Here is a 19,014-nt window from a genome sequence, read left to right as displayed (position 1 = left end):
GTGTGTGAGTGGTGCCCGGTTAGGGGGGGGGGGGGGTGAGGGGGGAAGGTTGTTCCAGACCCTGGTTGCGATGTGAAAGATGGATCCTCCGCCACTGCAACGGCAGCTTACTTTTCTGGACTTGGGCGAGGGTTGTGAAGCGAGCTCCATGGTGGGCCAGTGGAAGGAGAGTCTGTGGTTCGAGTCCGATGTTGTGGAGGGCTTTGTATGCGAGGGTGAAAACGTTGAATTTACACCTCTTGTGCACGGGCAGCCAGTGGAGATCTGAGGTGGGGACGGGGGTAACGCAGGTCTGCCTGGGGAGGTCCAGGACGAGTCTTGCTGCTGCTTTGTGGATGGTTTGGAGGTGGTGTAGGAGCTGGGTGGGGAGTCCGACATAAGGGGAGTGCCTGTAGTCAAATCTGCTGGCGATGATGACCTGGGTCACCGTCTTTCTCGTTTCGATGGTATCTTTCTGAAAACCTTCCGTAGCATGCGGAGGTTGTGGCGACAGGAGGAGGCCACTGCATTTATCTGTCGTTTGAAGGTGAGTTTGAAGTCGATAATGACGCTGAGGTTTCCGGCGTGGTCGGTCAGGGTTTATCTGAGCGCAGAGGGCCACCATGAGTCATCCCAGTGGCAAGTGTTGTTTCACCTCGGTATTGTCTGTGTTCAGTGTTAGTAGGTTGTATCTCATCCATTAGTCGACGTGGGACGTGGTGTTGCTGAAGTTGGTTCTAGAGGCGGCGTGGTTTTCGGAGAGGGAGGGTATGAGTTGTGTGTCATCTGCGTAAGAGACGATGTTGAGTCCATGGGATCAAACAATCTCTCGGCCAACAGCGTCATGTAGCTGTTGAAGAGGGTGGGGCTGAGTGAGAACCCCGGAGGCATGCCGCAAATGATGCTCTTTGGTTCTTAGGTGAAAGGAGGGAGGCAAACTCTCTGGGTGCGTCCTGTGAGGAAGACGTACATCCATTTGAGGGCGTTGCTTTGGATCCCGAAGTGGTGGAGTCTCGTGGTAAGGGTGTGGTGGGAGATGGTGTCGAACATGGCAGAAAGGTCGAGGAGCATCAGGGTCTTCTTTGCTCTGTGGTCGAGGAAGAATCTGATGTCATCCATTGAGGTGATCACGGCGGGCTCAGTGCTATAGTTGGTGCGGAAACCGCATTGGGAGGAGTCCAGTAGATTGTGTCTTTTTTTTTTTTTAGGAGCGGTTTGACCACTACCTGCTTCCAAGCTTCAGGGATGGTTGCGAACATGATCGAGGTATTGAGTAGGGGTGCGAGGATGTTGCGGATTTCCTTGTGTCCAAGGCTGAAAATGTAGTGGGGGCATGGGTCATTGGGTGAGACGGAGTGGGTCGAAGTCATGAGGGCTGCTGTGTCTTGGATGGAAAGAGGCCTCCAGTCGTTGATCAGGTGGCTGGGGGAGTCGCCTGGAAGGGTCAGCAGGTGGTCGATGCTGGTGAGCTGGGGGTCAGAGTTGCTGTGTATGGCTGCGATTTGTTCATGGAAGAAGCCGGCTAAAGTATTGCAGAGGAGAGAGTGTTGGATTGCCTTTTTGGAGGCTGCTGGGCAGGAGAACTCTTTAACAATCTTGAAAAGTTCCTTCAGGCGGTTGGTGCTTTCCTCAATGCGGCTGTGTAGGGTGACTTTTTTGCTTCTCTGAGGCAAAGATGATACTTATTTAGTGCATTTTTGTAAGTGGTATGGTCTGAATGGACTCCCATTTTATCTTTACTGGAACCGGGGACCCCCACTGAATCATTATTGGAATCCGGGGACCCCCCCACTGAGCCATTATTGAAAGATGGGGACCTAATCTGTTAATATTTTTGTAATTTTTAAGCAGTCGCGGACCACCTGAGAAGGCTTCGCAGACCCCCAGGGGTCCCCGGACCACAGGTTGGGAACCACTGGCTTAGAAAATTAAATAATATTAATAGATTAGGTCCCCAGCTTTCAGTAATAACTTAATGGGGGGGGGGTCCCCGGATTCCAGTAATGATAAAGTGGGGGTCCACAGAAGTCAAAAGGTTGGGAACCACTGCACTACAGGATTCAGCGCATTATCAGGTGTTTGTTCCTGCTCCAGAGGTTCTAAGACAGAGGGGTTGGAGAATATGTTGGGGACTGTCGGGAGTTGTTGATTATTCCCTGGTGCTCCAGGTAACCTTGGACAGGATTGGGCCTGCTTTTCCCAGTTGAGGCGCATTTAGCTCACGGAGCAGGGGACATACTTAAGCAGACCTTAGGCAGTCCTGCCTCTTTGCCACTAGTGTTGCTAGTATAGTTTGCAGCAGGTGAATCCCCATGAATACGAGAGGCTTGGAAATATTGTGTGATGAAGCCTATTAAATCCTTGGCGGGGGGGGGCATGGTGCGCCTAGACTGTACTCTGGGTGATCAGTGAGCCAGGGGATGTTTTTCCCTCAGTGGCCGACTTGAACTGTATGAAGAGTTTCCTTCTGTGCATGCTGCTGTTGAGTTTTTGCCCTATGCACTCCCCCCGTTATGTACTCCAAAAGGATTAATGTCCAAATACTACAGTTTGCCAGCTGTCTGCAGTGCAAAGGCTTCTAAGAGCAGTCTGCACATTGCCTGTTGCAAGTTTGAATGGGCTGAGGAGGGTTCTGGAGGTGTCGGAAAAAAACATGGACGCACAATTATTTTATGTTATGTTGTTATTTGGATTTGTGTAGCGATTGAACTACCCAGAGGCCTTGCAGCGCTTGTAAATACCTGACACTAAAACATCCAGCCTGAACACTAATTGAAGATTAAAGCCAGGTCTTTAAGGCCTTACGAAAGGGTAATTCAAGGTTCATTGCTCTTATGCCTATCGGTAACGAGTTAGCAGTTTCAAGGATGTGCCTTGAGTTCCCGGCTTGCTTTGTGCCTGATGTATACAGACTTAAGGATGTCAGAGGTGTATTCAGATGATGGGCACACGTTTAAGCAATGGCTCCAGTTGTCCTTGGTTTGATCCATTCCTGTCACTGACACTAAGCCCAGATACACAAGTGGCACAGCAACTTTATTGGCAGAAGTGGGGCAAATCAAGGTGGTAAGAATTTTGTGGATTTCTGCAGAATCCAGAAGTTTCCATCAGAAATGTGAGGAAAATGTGTGTTTTTTTTACAGATTTTGAGGTTTGCAAGGGATTCTGGATAAACAACCTGGTGAGAGCCATGCAAGTCACACTATCGGGATTTCCCTGGGTGTCTAGTTTTCAAAAATACACAGGTTTGCCTAGGTGCCAACTGAGCAAGGGCCCAAAATCCACAGCTACAGACTTTGCAAAAAATAGCTCAGTTTTGCGTGGAAAAAATTGATGTATCCATGTTGCATTTTGGTCTGCTTCCTGTCCCGGGCCCTAGGCCTACCCATACAAGTGAGGTACAGTTTCTGTTAGAAGATTTAGGGGAATGCTGGGTGGAAGGAAGTTTGTCTCCACGCAGATTCCAGAACTTTCCATCTCAGAAATGTAAGACGATGTGCAAGAAAGAAGTCATTTTGAGAAATACCCTCTAAATTCACATGCTAATATGGGTACCCACAAATTCAGAGATGTGGAAATAACCCCTGCTTCTAAACTCCATACCTTGTGCCTGTTTCTGGAATACATAGGTTTCCTTGATTTACTATTTTTAACAGTTTTATATTTTACCTTGTGAATTGCTTTATAACCGGTGAAAAACCATTGCAAGGTGCAGCTCTGTTATTGGCTCTGGGTACCCCGGATTCTTGGAAAACCCACAAACCTTATATATACAGGTTTTGTAAATCGGCCATCGTGATGAGAAGTTACAAATAAAAACGATGTCACAAATGCACATTTGTTTCCTACTAATTTTCAATATTTTTCATTTTAAAACTTTATTTTCTTTGAGAAAACCTTGAAAGATCTTCACAAATGACCTTTGCAGAATTCAGAATTTTGTCTTATTTTCACATGTATAGCTTTCTGAAATTCAGCATTGGTTTCACACCCTTTACTACCAATAACTGGAAGGCGGTTGAGAGCACAAAAAATACGAAAAATGGGATATGTCCCAGTAAAATGCCAAAACTGTGTTGAAAAATGTGGTTTTCTACCCATTTCTGAAAGCTGAGAATATGGTAATTTTAGCACTGCAAACCTTTCGTTGATGCCATTTGCAGGAAAACAAATACTTTCTTCTGCACTTTTTCCCCATTTGTCCCCTAGCAAAACAGAATTTAGCTATATTTTGCCTAATTTCTCCATCCCCTCCAGGGAAATCCACAAATGCTGGGTACTTTTAGAATCCCAAGGATGTTGTAAAAGAAGGTAACAAATTTTGCATGGATAGCTTACATGGACAAAAAGGGCAAGAACTACCCGAAATAGCCAAAAAAGGTTTAGCACTGGAGGGGTGGGGGGTGGGGGGGGGGGGAGACCTAGCAGCAAGAACCCAGGGTTTGTGGATTTCCCCAGAGGGGACCCAGAAATTAGACGAAATACAGCAAAATTTGTTTTGTTTTGTTGGGAAAAACAGGAAAAAAAAGTGCAGCAGAAAGAGTCTGTTTTTTCTCTGCGAATGGCATCAATGAAGGGTTTGCAGTGCTAACATCGCCACCTTCCTCACTTTCAGGAACAGGCAGACTTGAATCAGAAAACCACATTTTTCAACGCAGTTTTGGCATTTTACTGGGCATACCCCATTTTTACATTTTTTTTTTATTTTATTTTTTGGTTGTTGTTCTTTTAACCTCCTTCCAGTTAGTGGTAGAAATGAGTGTGAAACCAGTGGTGGATCCTGGAAAACAATACAGTTCTGAAAAGTAGACACAATTCTGAATTCAGCATGGGATTGTTTGTGTAGATCTTTCAAGGTTTTCCTATTGAAAGTAAAAGTTGAAATAAAAGCATATTTTAGTTTAAAAAAACAGCCATTTGTGTCTACATTTTCATCTGTAACTTTTTCTAGGTATGGCAGATTTATTTTTTAAAGCAATATACCGTTACAACCCTTTTCCTAAGTTAGTATTTCCCCAAACGTTTTTGCTTTTCCCCCCTAGTTTTTGCTGATTATCTTTTAGTGGCCTTAGGGCCTTGCACACTCTTCCCACTGTAGAAACATGTAGGAGGGGTGTATGCGCTTTCCCACTATGTTAAGAAGTGGTGCTAACCAGTGTGTGCACACTTGCACAATGGTGTTACAATGTGCTGAGCCTGTCATTGTAGGCCAGTGTCTGCGCACTTGCACAGTGATGTTTTAGTATGTACTGAGCCTGTCACAGCAGGCCTGTGTGGGTGCACTTGCACCTTTGGGTGTTCTTAAACTTATGTCCAGCCTGCAGGCTTGTTTGTGCATCAGGGCACATGTGCCCAGGGAGTGAAGTATACCCATGTGTGTTTTCACTTCCAATGAGGATTGCTTCACCCATATATTAACATGGGGAAAGTTTTCCATTATTCCTAACTGCAATAGGGGATTGTAGTGCAGCAGCCTCATAATGTTTTCTATCATTGAAACCGTCCTGACAAACCCCTTTCTATGGTAAAGGTGGTTTTGCCAATAATCACTGAGAAAAACCACTTCTAGAAAGTGGGTATTTCTCTGCTCTAAAACTCTGTGTGCCTTTTTAAGTTTAACTCTATTCTACACTGGAGGCTGGGGAGCACATCTGTGCGTTCCCCCAGCAACAGCTATAAACGTTGGGCACACAAGTGGAATGACAGACCTCTGCCACTTGAGGGCCTGGCTGGATAGATTGGAGGTAGATGTTTTGACCCTTGGCCTCTCTGGGCCAGATCATGGCCCCTCTAAAGATTAAGTTATGCATTCCACAGTCCCAAGGCAGACATGAGTAAAATTTGAGGAGACATCTGTGGTTCAAAGGGAAACCCTCTGAACCACCCCCAACTTCAAAGGCACACTACAGTACAACTACTGGTGCCCTACTGCAGCAAACTGTAGAGAAACTTGCAGGGACGTGGGACAGAAGACCCTGGACCACATGGTGCACACTGCCAGAGGAATCTATTGTCCCCAGGAGTATTCACTGCCTTTGGAAGGGACCACACACACCATTCCCGCACCATGGCTGGCCCGGACAGACTGCCTGGTGCTGTGTGGCACTCTAAAGTGTGCTCTACAAGGGCTTGTTGGCTTGCCCCCCTTGTTCTCGGTGGAGGTCTCTGGGACATCAGAGACCTCCTGCGATGGACCTACACCTTCTACCCGTGTGTTCTGAAGAGTGGTGCCCTTCTAAGCGCCTACATCGTCTGCTGGATTCCACCTGGTAGTAGAGAACTAAGTATTGTTCCTGGAGACCAGATTGACTGGTGCGGAGCCTTCAAAGCACTGCCCGCACTCAAGGAGTGTGGCCCTTCATCTTGGGGCCACAATATGCATAAGTGTCTTGTTGGTTGGGAGCAGATTCACCAGTTGCAGGACCCAACGTGGCCTGCTGTGTTGATTGGGACGCATTTCTCTCGTGCGACACACCGACTGCACGCTCATTGCGTGTGGTGTCCGTTTCACAGATTGTGACCCTTGGAGGTGGGGGCGTACCCAGAGCAGTGCTGCATTTTTACCTTGTGTGGAACCACTGAACATTGCTTCTTTTGGGTGTGGCCAGGATTGTCTGGTGCGACTGAAGTCATCAGGCACCAGACGTTGTGCCTCATTCCAAGAAGATACGGAAGTTGGTAACTCTTCACATGTGTTTGCAATTGTCTCGTGCTACTCAAGTAATCTCACACCAGACGTTGTGCCTCATTACAGGGAGGTACGGACATTAGTAACTTTTTATAGGTGATCGGAATTGTCTGGTGCGACAGAGGTCATCGTGCACCAGCGGTTGTGCCTCATTGTGGGGAGGTGTGAAATTGGTAACAATTTGTGTACTGTAGTGCCTGGCCTGGTGGGGCATTATTGTGATCAGCGTGTATCCACTGATGACCCTCCCCTGTACTTTGCAGACCTGGACCCGCGCCGGAAGGCACAGTGTGAAGACCTGTGTGTGAACTTCCCGAGTGGTGTCCTAACCTCCATTTGTCCACTGTTGCCTGATCAGCCTGCAATCTATTCTTTCCCCTGGGACCCTGAATAAGTGCGACTCCAGCCATGATCGGCCTAATGTCTGGGGAAAGGTTGCTTTCATCTCCAGCTCATGGGGGGGGGGGGGGGGAGTTGGGATTGTTTGAAGGCTGAACAGTGGTTTGGGCCCAAGGGATCGGCAGCTACAGTGACAACTGACCTGGCGGATATCAGTGCACCGCATTAGGTTGCTGAGAGCGAGCGAGAGCATGCTATTTGAGTCTGCCTGATATCTGTGGCACTGTGTAACGGACTGGAGTGAGTATGTGGGAGTGGTTGCCTGTGATTGAATACACCACAAAGCGGTGTTTCTGTACATGTTGTTTCCTTGCCAAAAGACTATCACAGTTGACATTGGTTCTTACCCGAGCGGCCTAGACGACGGAACTATTTAAAAGTGCTGCAATTATCTGTGTGTACACATTGCTGCAAACGTTGTGAACCGGGGTGCACCCTAGGACTGTGTGATACTGAATTGGGGTACTTGCTGGGGTGGGCCTCATGCTGACAAGGTTTTGCACCACATGAGGGTGCTGGGAGGGAACATAGAATTTTTCCCAAGTTTACATATTGCTAATATTGTTTTAATACTGTCCGGCCTAGTACTGCTAGTGATATTTCTGAATGTATGACCAGATTTACATGATGTCAATGTTGTGTTAACTAATGTGTGATGAATACAAACTTTCCTTACATACACCTCGTGTGAAGACCTTTTGTGACGCTCTGTGTATTTGTGCAAGGGTGCTGTGCCAATGCTTTACACATTGCCCGATAGGCCTGACTGCTCAGTGCCAAGCTGCTCAAGGGTTTGTGCAGGTTATACAGTGAGTGTAATTACCCACCCCTGACGGGAGTGTTAGGCTCTGCCTAGCTAGGGCCTTGCCTCAGCCAACCAGAACGTGCCGCCTCCAACAGGGGATAACTAGGGCTTGTAGGTTCACCAAGAACCCAAGGTACCCTGAGCCAATAACTGAGCTTCACCTTGCAATGCTGTTTCATTGTGTACAAGGTATACAGAGATTCATTTGTTAAAATATAAAGAGTTAACAATAGGTATCAAGGAAACATATGTATTTCCGAAATGGGCACAAGAAATGGAACTTAGAAGCAGCAGTTATTTGCACATATCTGCATTTGTGGGTACAAATTAAAAATGTAAATCAATGCATGAAAGAATGAAAAGTGAATTAATAACCTGCTAGCCTAAGCACCAAGAATTTTCAGTTTTATTAAGGACACTGAGGCAAGGATTATGCTTCCCTTATTGTACTACTCCTTTTAACAGCAGCTAATAAACAGTTGAAACACATCACATTAACATATTGACTACATATCCCATATGCTCTTCATCAAACCACCAATCAGGGCTGAACCAAGCTCTTAAATAGATTTGGCAATATTATGACTTCCTCTTTCTTTGCACAGTCATATTCTATGATAAGTGTCCAAACATAAACTATAACCACTGGATACCAGTAAAGATCCAAAGCTGACCATCTCAATCAGAATATGTAAAACTTTGATCAAAGTCAACCAGAAACCAATGAGTATCATGCCCATACGTGAGGCAGAATCTTCTGGCTCTTCTTATTCTGGGTTTAGGTCAGAACCTAATATGAGAGAAATGATTGCTATGCATGTAGACACCAACCAATATAAAACATGGGTGTGGAAAATCATTATCCATCAACATAAATGATTTCAACATTAAAGAAGCTTAATAATAATAGTGTGCAGGATGATACATGGTAAAAACAATTTCAAGTATACTACAAGAATATAATACCATGAACTACAGAAACCAGGGTGGGATATTCCTCGCCTCCCTATCCTTATTAGAATTGAAAATTCTTGGTGCATAAGCTAGCAAATGTTTCATTCTATGTCAGGACCAGAGGCTCAGATTATGCTAGTTTAAAGCGGATTAATTACCACAGAGCAACATCAACCACAGGCTTATAATTGTTTAAAAGTTGAGTCAGGCGGCCAGACGGCTGTTCTCATAATATCCTGAATAGTAGAACCTAGAGAAAATGATTTTTAAGCCATAGCTCCTATCACTGAATGTGCCCCAAACACCTGAGTATCAATACCAGCTTCCTTCATGACATCTCTGAGCCACCTGGCTATAGTGACTGAAGAAACTAGTCTGAAACGTTTTAGCAAGGCAATCAATAACTGTTCAGTTGGGCCACTTTGAATTGTTCTAGTACTGCATTCATAATCCTTCAAAAATGTAACTGCGCAAATTTGATTGTTATATGGAAAAGCAGGATAATCAATACCCTTGGTAAATGTCTTAGTGCACCTGGTAATCGAAAAGGAAACTCCTTCTGGAATAAATACTGAACCTGCAAGATCAAGCACTTTCACATCAGCAGTTCTTCTGCAGGAGGGAGAGGTATCTCCTTTTCCTGTATATCTCCCAAACTGTCGAATACTATGCCCATCGGGTAGAGAATAGAACCTAATGAAATTAATTGCAGGAAACTTCTCAAAACCTGGTTTTTCTCCAACTAGTTGAGGTTGGCAATCCCTGGCCTCAAAGCCATCAGTGACAACTGTTCTGACACCACTGTCGGATGCAGCTTGCCCATTAGTCCCCAGAGCATTTCCTGACTCCAAGGAAGGAGAGGAAAATCACATGCCAGTGCCAACAGAAACGAGGGCTGTGCTTTCCAAACCAGCGTGGCCAGTACCAATACAGGTGCCTGACGCTTGTCTTGAGTTGGCACACTCAAAATCACTGCAAAGGGTGGGAAGACATAATTCAGGGATCCTGATCAGTCTTGGAGGAAGGCATCCATTGTTGTTGCCTACGGGTCCAGTAGTCGATGCCGTAAGGACCCCAAGTGTCCTGGATCAGTTTGCAAAGCTATGGATGCAGTTGCCAATCGCTGGGATCCACTAGATACATGGAATTCCAGTCCATGATCACACTATCCTGGGACGTATTCCAACACTACTGAAATCTTGTGATTTAAGACAAAATGCCAAAAGTCCTAGCCGTTCCCGCTAGTAGTCTGGATTTGGTGCCCCCCAGCTTGTTGATATACCAAACTGCTGAGATGTTGTCCATCCTCAGCAGAATGCAACAAGGCAGCTTTTTGAGGGAGAGCGCTCAAATAGCGAAGGATCCTGCAAGCAATTCCAGACAATTGATGTGCAGATCTGGATGTCCTGAGATGCCTGCAGATGCAGAGGAGTGACTCCTTCACTTCAAGGGAGATTCCTTTGTGCTTCAAGGTGTAAACAGAGTCCTTGTGACACTCAAGGATGCACAGCCTTGGGTATTGCAGTATTCTTGCAGGATCCGTAGAAACAATGTTGCAGTGGGAGCCTTCCCACCAGAAGCAGACGTGTTTTGGTTTCAAAGCAGACCAGCAGCGGTTCCAGAGGCCAGGAACAGAAGATGTTTTGCAGAGAGTTCCTTGGAGAGTCTTGCTCGATGAATCTGAGGACCTACCCACGGGGTAGCTCATAAGTAACCCTAAAAGGGGGTTGGTCACTCTCTGAAGTGACCAACCTATCAGAGGGGGTCAGGGACGCAGTCTACCTGGCCTTACCAGTCAGATGCTCCCAGGGACCTCTGACCATCTTGTTTCCAAGATGGTAGAATCAAGTGGCCACCTAGCAGAGCTCTGTGCACCTCACTAAGGCAAGAGCTAGACAGGGAGGTAGTCAATCCCCTGTCCTTTGTGTAGTTTAGCGCCACAGCAGAAACCAGGGGTTCTTGAACTGTTGCCAACCAGATTATGCAAGGAAGGCACCAAATGTGTCCTTCAAAGGATTCTGTGGTGCTCAGAGCCCACCCCACCTGAACCTTTAGACACCTAATACACAGGAGGCGGTGGTCACACCTCTCTCTTGCAGGAAATCCTTGGTTCTGCTTCTCCTGTCTAAGCCAGGCTCACCAGCAGGAGGGCAGAAGAGTGTCTGTGGTCAGCTGCAGCTTTGGCTGGCCGCTAGACCCCGTAAGGCTGCACAGGCAGAACTGGAGGGATCCTCTTACCCCACTGCTGCACCACCAATTTAGGAGACTGGTTCAGTTTATGGTGTACACCTATGGTGTGGCACCCAATACTAAGTCCACGCAAACCCTTAGTGATAGTGAATAGGTGTCCAGATAGCAAGAGCTCTCTAAGAGTACCTGAGGCGAGCATCTAAAACTTATCCAGGAGGAATGTAAAGCACTAAAATACCAGAGTACTCAGACAGTTTCTTACTCACAAGAAAGAACCACACAAGTGTTGCAAAAATAAAGGCTTCCTTTTTACAGCACCACTACTATACTAGCATTGGTATATTTCCCCTTGGAGATATCTACACACAGTTGTACACAGACTAACCATCAGGAATAGCATAAAAATACACAGGGCCCTAGGGGAGGGCCAAACCATCTACTAAAAAAAAGTGGAATGTGGATTAGTGACTCCAGCTAAGGTAAGTGTGGTAGTTAGCTACGGGCTGGGGCAGTTAGAAACACAGGAAGTAAGTACAGAAAGTGACACCAGCAACCAGGTGCAAGGTAGTTACCCTCCCAGTTGTCCCATAGGCTAACACAGAGAGCAGTGGTTGGGTTTTTTGGAATCCAGGACCCTTCCCAGTGGATCCCGAGGAAACCAGCAGAAGAGTGGATGGATGGAAAGTGACCCTACCCCATGATGCCCAGAAGACAGGAGTACTCTCTCTCGAATCAGTGGTAGCCTCGGATTGTCCAGCTGCTGTCACGACCCGTGGAACCCAGGGACAGATTCTGGATGTGGAGGACCTGCAAAGGAAGGGGACAGAGTCCAGCACCCTTGGAGGTGACCATGTGGTGCAGGTGTCAATGACCACCCTCCTGAAGATAAAGTCTCACCCAGGCACCAGACTGGACCCGTATTGCATTAGTCCTCCCTGCCCTGCTTGGTGGTGCCATGTCTCCAAGACTGCCTCAGCACCTCCCCGGATGTGACATCACAGAGCATTATCGGGTACCATCCAGCACTCTACATCATTTCCCTTTTTTTCAGGTTCTTTGAACCAGATCTGGTGCGCTCTTCTCTGAAATTTTCTGTGTATTTTCAAGTTTTGAAGTGCTACTGGCGTTGTTACTAGAACATTTTAGTACCCCTCTCTCTGTCTTCCTCAAATGATGTGGACCTGTCTTGATGCTGTTGGCTCTGACTTCTGTTTACACCGACTCTGGTGGGCTGTAGGTTTTCCTTCAGCAGACCAAGGAAGCCTTTGTTGGTGCTGTAGATCCATCTCTGTCTGGATCCTGGATGGGGAGATACATTTGAGGTATTCTACACTATTTCCCATACAAGCCAGACAGGCGCTACCCTCACCAACACAAACCAAATCATTAGGAATATGCAGGCACATAGGCCCTCATTATGACTTTGGTGGTCTCTGAGTCAGACCGCCAAAGCCACGGGCATCAGAAGACCACCAATGCTGGCGGTCTTCCAATCACCATTTAATGGGTACTGCCAGATTTTCGCCACACTTTGGGCAGATATCTGGCGCAGTAGCCATGCTGGCGGGCGGTGGCACACTGGCGTTGCTACCACCTGCCCTGACAGAAGGACGCCGCCAGCCGTATTCCGCCAGCGCCCCTTCCCGCTCCCTGCTGGACGACCTTCTCGCCGGACAAGGTAAGTCGGGCGTCCAACAGGGGAGGGAGGTGGGGGTTGTTGTGTGGGGTGTCTGCGTGTGTGCATGCATGCATGCATGCATGCATGCATGCATGTGTGTGTGCGCGTGTGTAAATGCGACTGTGTGTTGTGGTGTGTGCGTGGTTGTATACATGTGAGTGAATGCGTGTATGAAGGTTGAAGTGAGTGCATGTCTCTATGTATACATGTTTGGATGTTTGTGTGTATGCATGCCTGAATGCGTGTGAGTATGTGTACGTGGATGGATGCGTGTGAGTGAAGGCGTGTTTGGATGAGAGTAGATGCATGTCTGGAAGTGTGGGTGTATGCGTGGTGCGTGTGGGTGTCCGTGTACATGTTGCAGGGGTGGGGGACGCTGTGACTGTATGGGGGTTGGGGGGAGTCAGGTGCTTTCAGTGGAGTAGGCGTCTACCGGTGCTACTGCCACAGAAACCATGGCAGTGGGCTGGGTCATAACACCGCCAGCGGTCCTCTGTTGATCGCTGGTCGGAGATGAACATCTCCGGCCCAGCAGTTCATTCTGCCATGGCGGTATGGGTGGAGATGTGGCAGGTTGGCAGCGGCCAACACAACACACCACACTCATGTGGCGGTCCTCACTGCCAGCCTGTTGGCGGCGATACCGCCACAATAACTCTGGCGGTCGGAAGTCCACCATGGTCATAATGACCACCATAGTGTGCTAAAGATTGTGAATCAGCATTCACCTATTATTTTAAAACAATATATTTTAGATGTATTTTATGTATCGTTCACTTAGGTTTCATCAGAGCAGATCTCTCTTAAACAATGGTGGTATGTCAGTTAGCTGGGACCGTATTGATATGGGCATATTTAACATACTTCTAAATTAACTAATTCATCTACATGCTATATATATGTCTAGCTCTAAGCAAAATCAAACTGGTAGTAATTATGGTTTGTGTTTGTTGCTGCAGTTGCCCATAAATTATAGAAAAACTTGAGTTTTTGGGTTGTGACTTAGTTTATTTACTTACAACTGAGCATTAAACGGTGTGCACTGCCTTTTGGTTTCTACAAAAAAAAAATTATAACCACATCTTGGCAATGCTATTTTAGTGGTACAGCTTTAGAGCAGGGCCCTTGGTAGTTACTTCAACAGTGCCTTAATTTCCTCCCAAAACACATAGCAGAATATAGATACCAGAAGATTTAATACATTTGATTTCGTGGGTTCATCACAGATTAAGATATTTAAAATGTTTTCTAAAGTTAAATGTTTGTTGCAAAATATTTTTGCTCCATTTTTTGCACTTTGTTAGGTCTTATTTTCTGGTTGCAAAAGACTGCTTGTGAACTTAGTCGGCTTACAGCCTGCCCACGACTTACCATTGATTCACTTTAATGTCACTAATTTGCTTGCTTCTTATGATCATTTTGATTGGCTGACTTGTATCTTTTCACTTCACATTTAGAGAACTACTTTTTTTCATTCAGCACTTCATGCAAGTTGCATATGTTTTCCACCTCTCTGTCATGTACTCTCCACTTCCAGTATCCTCCCCCCAAACCTGTGTTGCTTCCCTACCAGCTTGTCTGTAAAAGCACAGTAGCGGGGATATTGTTTTTTGGGGGGTGGGAGATAGCTAAACGCAGGCTTTGAAGGTTGTTTTGTTTGCTGCATTCTACATATTGCATGAAATCTTAAGCTTTGGCACACAAAGGCTTTTACGGTGAAGGGAGAAAGGTCCATTTGCTGAACTCCCTCAGCTAATGTAGAGGGCAGGAAGTGTGCTCAGCATGACACTTTTCCTGGAGGCCCATAAATCTGCTCCGTGGGCTACAACAGAGGAGCAAATGGCTGATTCTTGTGGGAAGTAAATTAGGCTATGGCAAGCAATTCTATTTTGACACTTCATTATTCTTATTAGGTCTCATCTAAGCGAATGAGCGGTCTATTGTGAGACCTATTTTTTTCTATGTGTTCTGTTAGTGGGCTTAGATGCCACCCGTTGCTTACCATTTGTTGTCTTCATTGTCACATTATTTTGCCTACTTCTTATTGGCCAGCTACTGTGGGCTTGCATCCTCTTTGTGTGTTTGTCCATGCCCTAGAACATTGACGCATTAGTTGTGTCCTTCCACTGTTGTTTTTTTTTTTTTTTAAGCGCTACTTTTTTCTCTGTGCTTAAGCACTCTATCGAAGTGGTTTTTTTGGTTTTTTTTTTTCAAAGCTGTCTCCTTCATGTACTTATCCCCCATCAGTGATCCGTTGCCCCACCCACCTTCCCTCTGTCTATTTTGCCCCTCCCGCTGTCCATGTTGCCCCACAGGCCATCACTCTTACCTCCTGACTTTCCCTTTGTTGGCCCAACCACCAGCCCTCCCTCTGTTGTCTGTTGGCCCTCCCGCCTGTCGTAGCTCTGTTGTCTATTACACACCCCCACACACCATATCAAGAAAAAAAAGTGCTATGATGCGGACATCGCCAGCAGAGTTATAGCTCTTTTTCCCCCCAGCTTCCTTCCCTGTTTTATGTGTAGCCCCTTCGCCGTCCTACTGTTGTCTGTGTTCCCATTTGCCATAACATGGTGCTGTACAACATGGCTAAAAAAACATTGACAAAGCCAATACCTTGTGTAGACGAGACATATTTTCTTCACCAATGCTTTTTAAATTATGTTGCGAGCTGCGCAAGTGAAAGGTATTTGAAAAACAAACTATGCAATTTATAAAGATTAAAAACAATTGAATGTAGTTTTGAGAATGTTTCCTATTATTTCTTATTTAAAAAAAATATATATATATTTCACTTTTTTCAGTTGATAATTACATACAAATGTTTGCAAAGCCAAAAGCTCCGCACTCATATTATACAGATGTGATCATTTGACTTTGCAAGTGCTTGCTAGTGACTTTGCTAGTGCTTGGTTCTTGTTGCGTAAAAAGGAAAGGCACATCTGATCTCCTGTGTCAGCATCAGCCATGTTATATCAAATTTTGTGCTAGTGCAAAAAAAAAACAGCTTTGCACTATTTTGACTTCTTTCGTATTAGGGAAACAAAGCAAATATGTTTTGATCTACTTAATTAAAAGGCTACATAAACGTTCTTTGGGTTAGTTGGGCTCGCTCAGTCTGTCAGAGCCTCAAATGACCTGTACGCCCCACATCTTTTAAAAGTCTCTGCTGTCTCTGAGAAGTCACTACAGAGATATAGTTTGTAAGCTCAAAGGTGCCCCACAATACAAATGCCCTTCTGACCATTGCTAATATGAAGTCAAAGTCTTGACCTAAGTAGGCATAGGGGATGATAACCTAGGACATAGAGTCTCGCAATACATAGTTGTTGACTTTGGGGGCTTAGCTCTTTGTTGCTGGCATCTGCTGTTAAAAAAACTGCTTGATTTGAAGTCTGATTCCATCCTCAATACTTTTGACTTCCAGGGCAAATTTGTTAGGAAGATAGCGAAGTGTAACTCTCTGGATCCAGTTTGCTTGCTACCTTCCGTCATAAATGCTACCTTGTAAATTTGTCAGCAATAGTGGTTTATGAAAAAAGCAAGCTCTAGCTTTCTGCTGCAATGATGTCAGCAGCAAGTAGCTCTTCCAGTCGTGTTTTGTTTCAATGTTTCTGCTACTACTAATTTTGTTTCCCTGACTTAAATCTAGAGCATAAAATGCTGGATACAAAAATGTGCGGTCTGCTTTTCATATATGAGCTGCCACCGTTCATTATAGAAGTGGCAAATTGATTGGCTTTGGCAGTGCTATATTTGCTCATGGGGCATATGGAAATTAGATGTTTTTTGTAATAATCGTAAGCCATTCAAACCTTAATACATTCAGCTCCTTCATGGAATACAGATTGTTCATATTTGTAACTCTTTCTTAAAAAAAAAAAAAAAAAAAAAAAAAACTGTTTTCCGATAATTTTGTTTTGTCCACTTTACAGAGATCTTTGTATGGACTGTGCCTTGCAACTTGAGACCTGCCCATTATGCCGACAGGACATAAAGACTCGAATCAGACTGATTTCTCACATTTCATGACACCTCTGAAGACATTTACGGACCAATATGTGATCGGTCAAAGGCTAACTGGAAGAAGTTTACCATTTAAAGGAGTGTTAATGGTTGTAAAAGCAGCAGTCAGACCTGCTCCGTTAACAAGATGGTGTGCACCTTTTTCTGTGAAGACTTCTGTGGCATGAGTGAGGTGATACAGTTGGCATGAGCAGGGACACATCACCTTTTTCGGTCACAAGGCAATCCCAGTGTGGAGGAGCTGCTTCATGTGAGAATTTTAGCCGGGATTTGTGCCTATGCACAGCAAAGGCGTTATCAATTTAGGCCTTCCAGAAGAGGACCTTTACAAAGTGGGAAAGTTGGAACAATAAACGTCGTAGTCCTGTTTTTTTGTTTCTTTTTGCGCCAAAACAATGCACATTTATAAAATATGGTGGTATTTCACTCAGATGAGAAAAGGGACCCCCACACGGGACCAAACATGATTTATAGAGCCAAGAAAAATACTTTTCAATTTATTGAAGGTGTATAACAGTAATGCTGCAGTAAATCAGTCGTGATTTTTCATGTCCATAATTGTTTTGTTTTGCTAAAAATAACACCGTTGTGCTTGTCCGTGTTCTAGAAGGAGCCGTTGACTGTAAAACATTTGGCTAAGACAGAAGTTACACATTTCATTGTTGTTTCTTGCTACCTCCAATCAGACTGGGCTAGGTGATGTGCAGTACTCCATCCGATAATGCGTTCAGAGAAGATTTTGCACTACAGAGTCTGACATTTTTTACATGGTACACCAGAGTGGCTGAAACAGTCAATATTCTAACTCGTTGGTAACTATCACATAGCTACTTTAGCAGAAGTAAGAATGTATATCGCTCTCCTTGACATTCAAAATGGTTGTTTAAGGTTGTAAAACAACACTCGTCTAAATTAGCTTTTTGTCGGAATTGGAGCCTTTAATTTTTGACGAATGTTAGAAAATAGTAGTGATGTGGAGCAATATTACCAGTTTAGAGTAGCTTTCCTGCTGGTCAGAGATTTTGTTCCTACCATGTAAAGAACCCAGATTACAGTCACTGTAAAGAAACCTACTTAATGTACATAATAATGTACGACAAAGGACCTAAAAAGCTGATGTGCAAAAATGTACAAACTGTAAAGATCGTAAACTTTTGATAACGATGATTCCAAAGAGCATTCTATGATTTTGTTTTTTAATGACTAAAAATGGAGTATTTACAATGTTCTCCTTTTCTAGTACATGCATTTTATTAATTGAAACAGATTTAATACAATGTTTTACTGATGCAGGGGACGTTCTGCTCTAATTGTAATGCTAGGCTGGGCACAGTCTACTGCGGGTATTTTTATTGTATTTTTATTACCATCAGTTGTCCATTTTGTTTTTTAATCAGTATTGTTTTGCAAGCTATGTACATTTGAACCATATTCTCTGAAATTACGAAATGGATTCTAGCAAATGTATTAATATTGTTTTAAAAAATACAGCTCATTTGAATACAAACTTCTTTTGTTTTAAGAACCTTGTTGAAAACCCTTGACTAAGTTTGCCCATATTTGAATACAAGATAAAAATTACCACATAAACCCAAGGTACTCTGCTATCTAAGCATCAATTTTATATTCTCCTCCTTTTGGTTTGCCTGCAACCGCAAAACCATGTTGGCTCCCAAAAAAGGCTATTGGCTCACAAATGCCGGTGTCCAGACTAAAGCACATACCATGCTCTTGTTTACCTAACCTCCAGCGTCATTGAATACCCTTTAATGCAGCTGCCAGTCCTAAGACAGTACAGCACCTCCTGTTCTGGCTGCTGATGGTTTAAATACTTCAGTTCATGTTGCAGAGATTTATATGAAGCTCCTATGTCTCAGTTTTAAGTCCAAGCGATAGTGGTTATCCTCCTGAGAAGGGGAGCATGTTTAATTAAATGGTCAATAAGACGTTTGTGTTCTAGCTATAAAAAATAGCATTCTTTACTATTTTTATATTTTATATTGCTTGTCAGACAGCTTCCTCCCTGTTATTTATAACTGATGCATTAAAGCCTACAGGGTGCTGCTCTGCTGTCCTCTAGTGGGACGTGGAAGGTCATCCAGAAATTGCTGTGGTACACAACCCAGCACTCTATTGGCAAGAGTGACTAGACCTATTTACATCACGTTCATACTTATCCTTGGTAAAAGGCAGTAGATGGCGGCAGACTGTAAAGATCAGATGTTTAACGTCCCATATCTAAATCTGATGTGTGTTTGAGTTTGCTAGAACTGAGATTCCATGCAAACTTAGGGT

General features: G+C 44.7%; 1 protein-coding gene across 1 annotated transcript in view; it reads left to right on the top strand.

The window, feature by feature from the left end:
- RSPRY1 (ring finger and SPRY domain containing 1) overlaps positions 1–18,226 on the top strand; it is a 155,603-nt gene extending 137,377 nt beyond the window's left edge. Inside the window, exon 15 of the mRNA XM_069217218.1 lies at positions 16,629–18,226. Coding sequence (XP_069073319.1) covers positions 16,629–16,725 — 97 coding nt within the window. The 3' untranslated portion in view covers positions 16,726–18,226. The remainder of the gene's footprint in view (positions 1–16,628) is intronic.
- The last annotated feature ends 788 nt before the right edge of the window (positions 18,227–19,014 follow it).

The sequence above is a fragment of the Pleurodeles waltl genome, chromosome 12 (assembly GCF_031143425.1).
Source record: "Pleurodeles waltl isolate 20211129_DDA chromosome 12, aPleWal1.hap1.20221129, whole genome shotgun sequence".
NCBI lineage: Eukaryota > Metazoa > Chordata > Amphibia > Caudata > Salamandridae > Pleurodeles > Pleurodeles waltl.
This window is presented reverse-complemented; position numbering and strand designations above follow the sequence as displayed.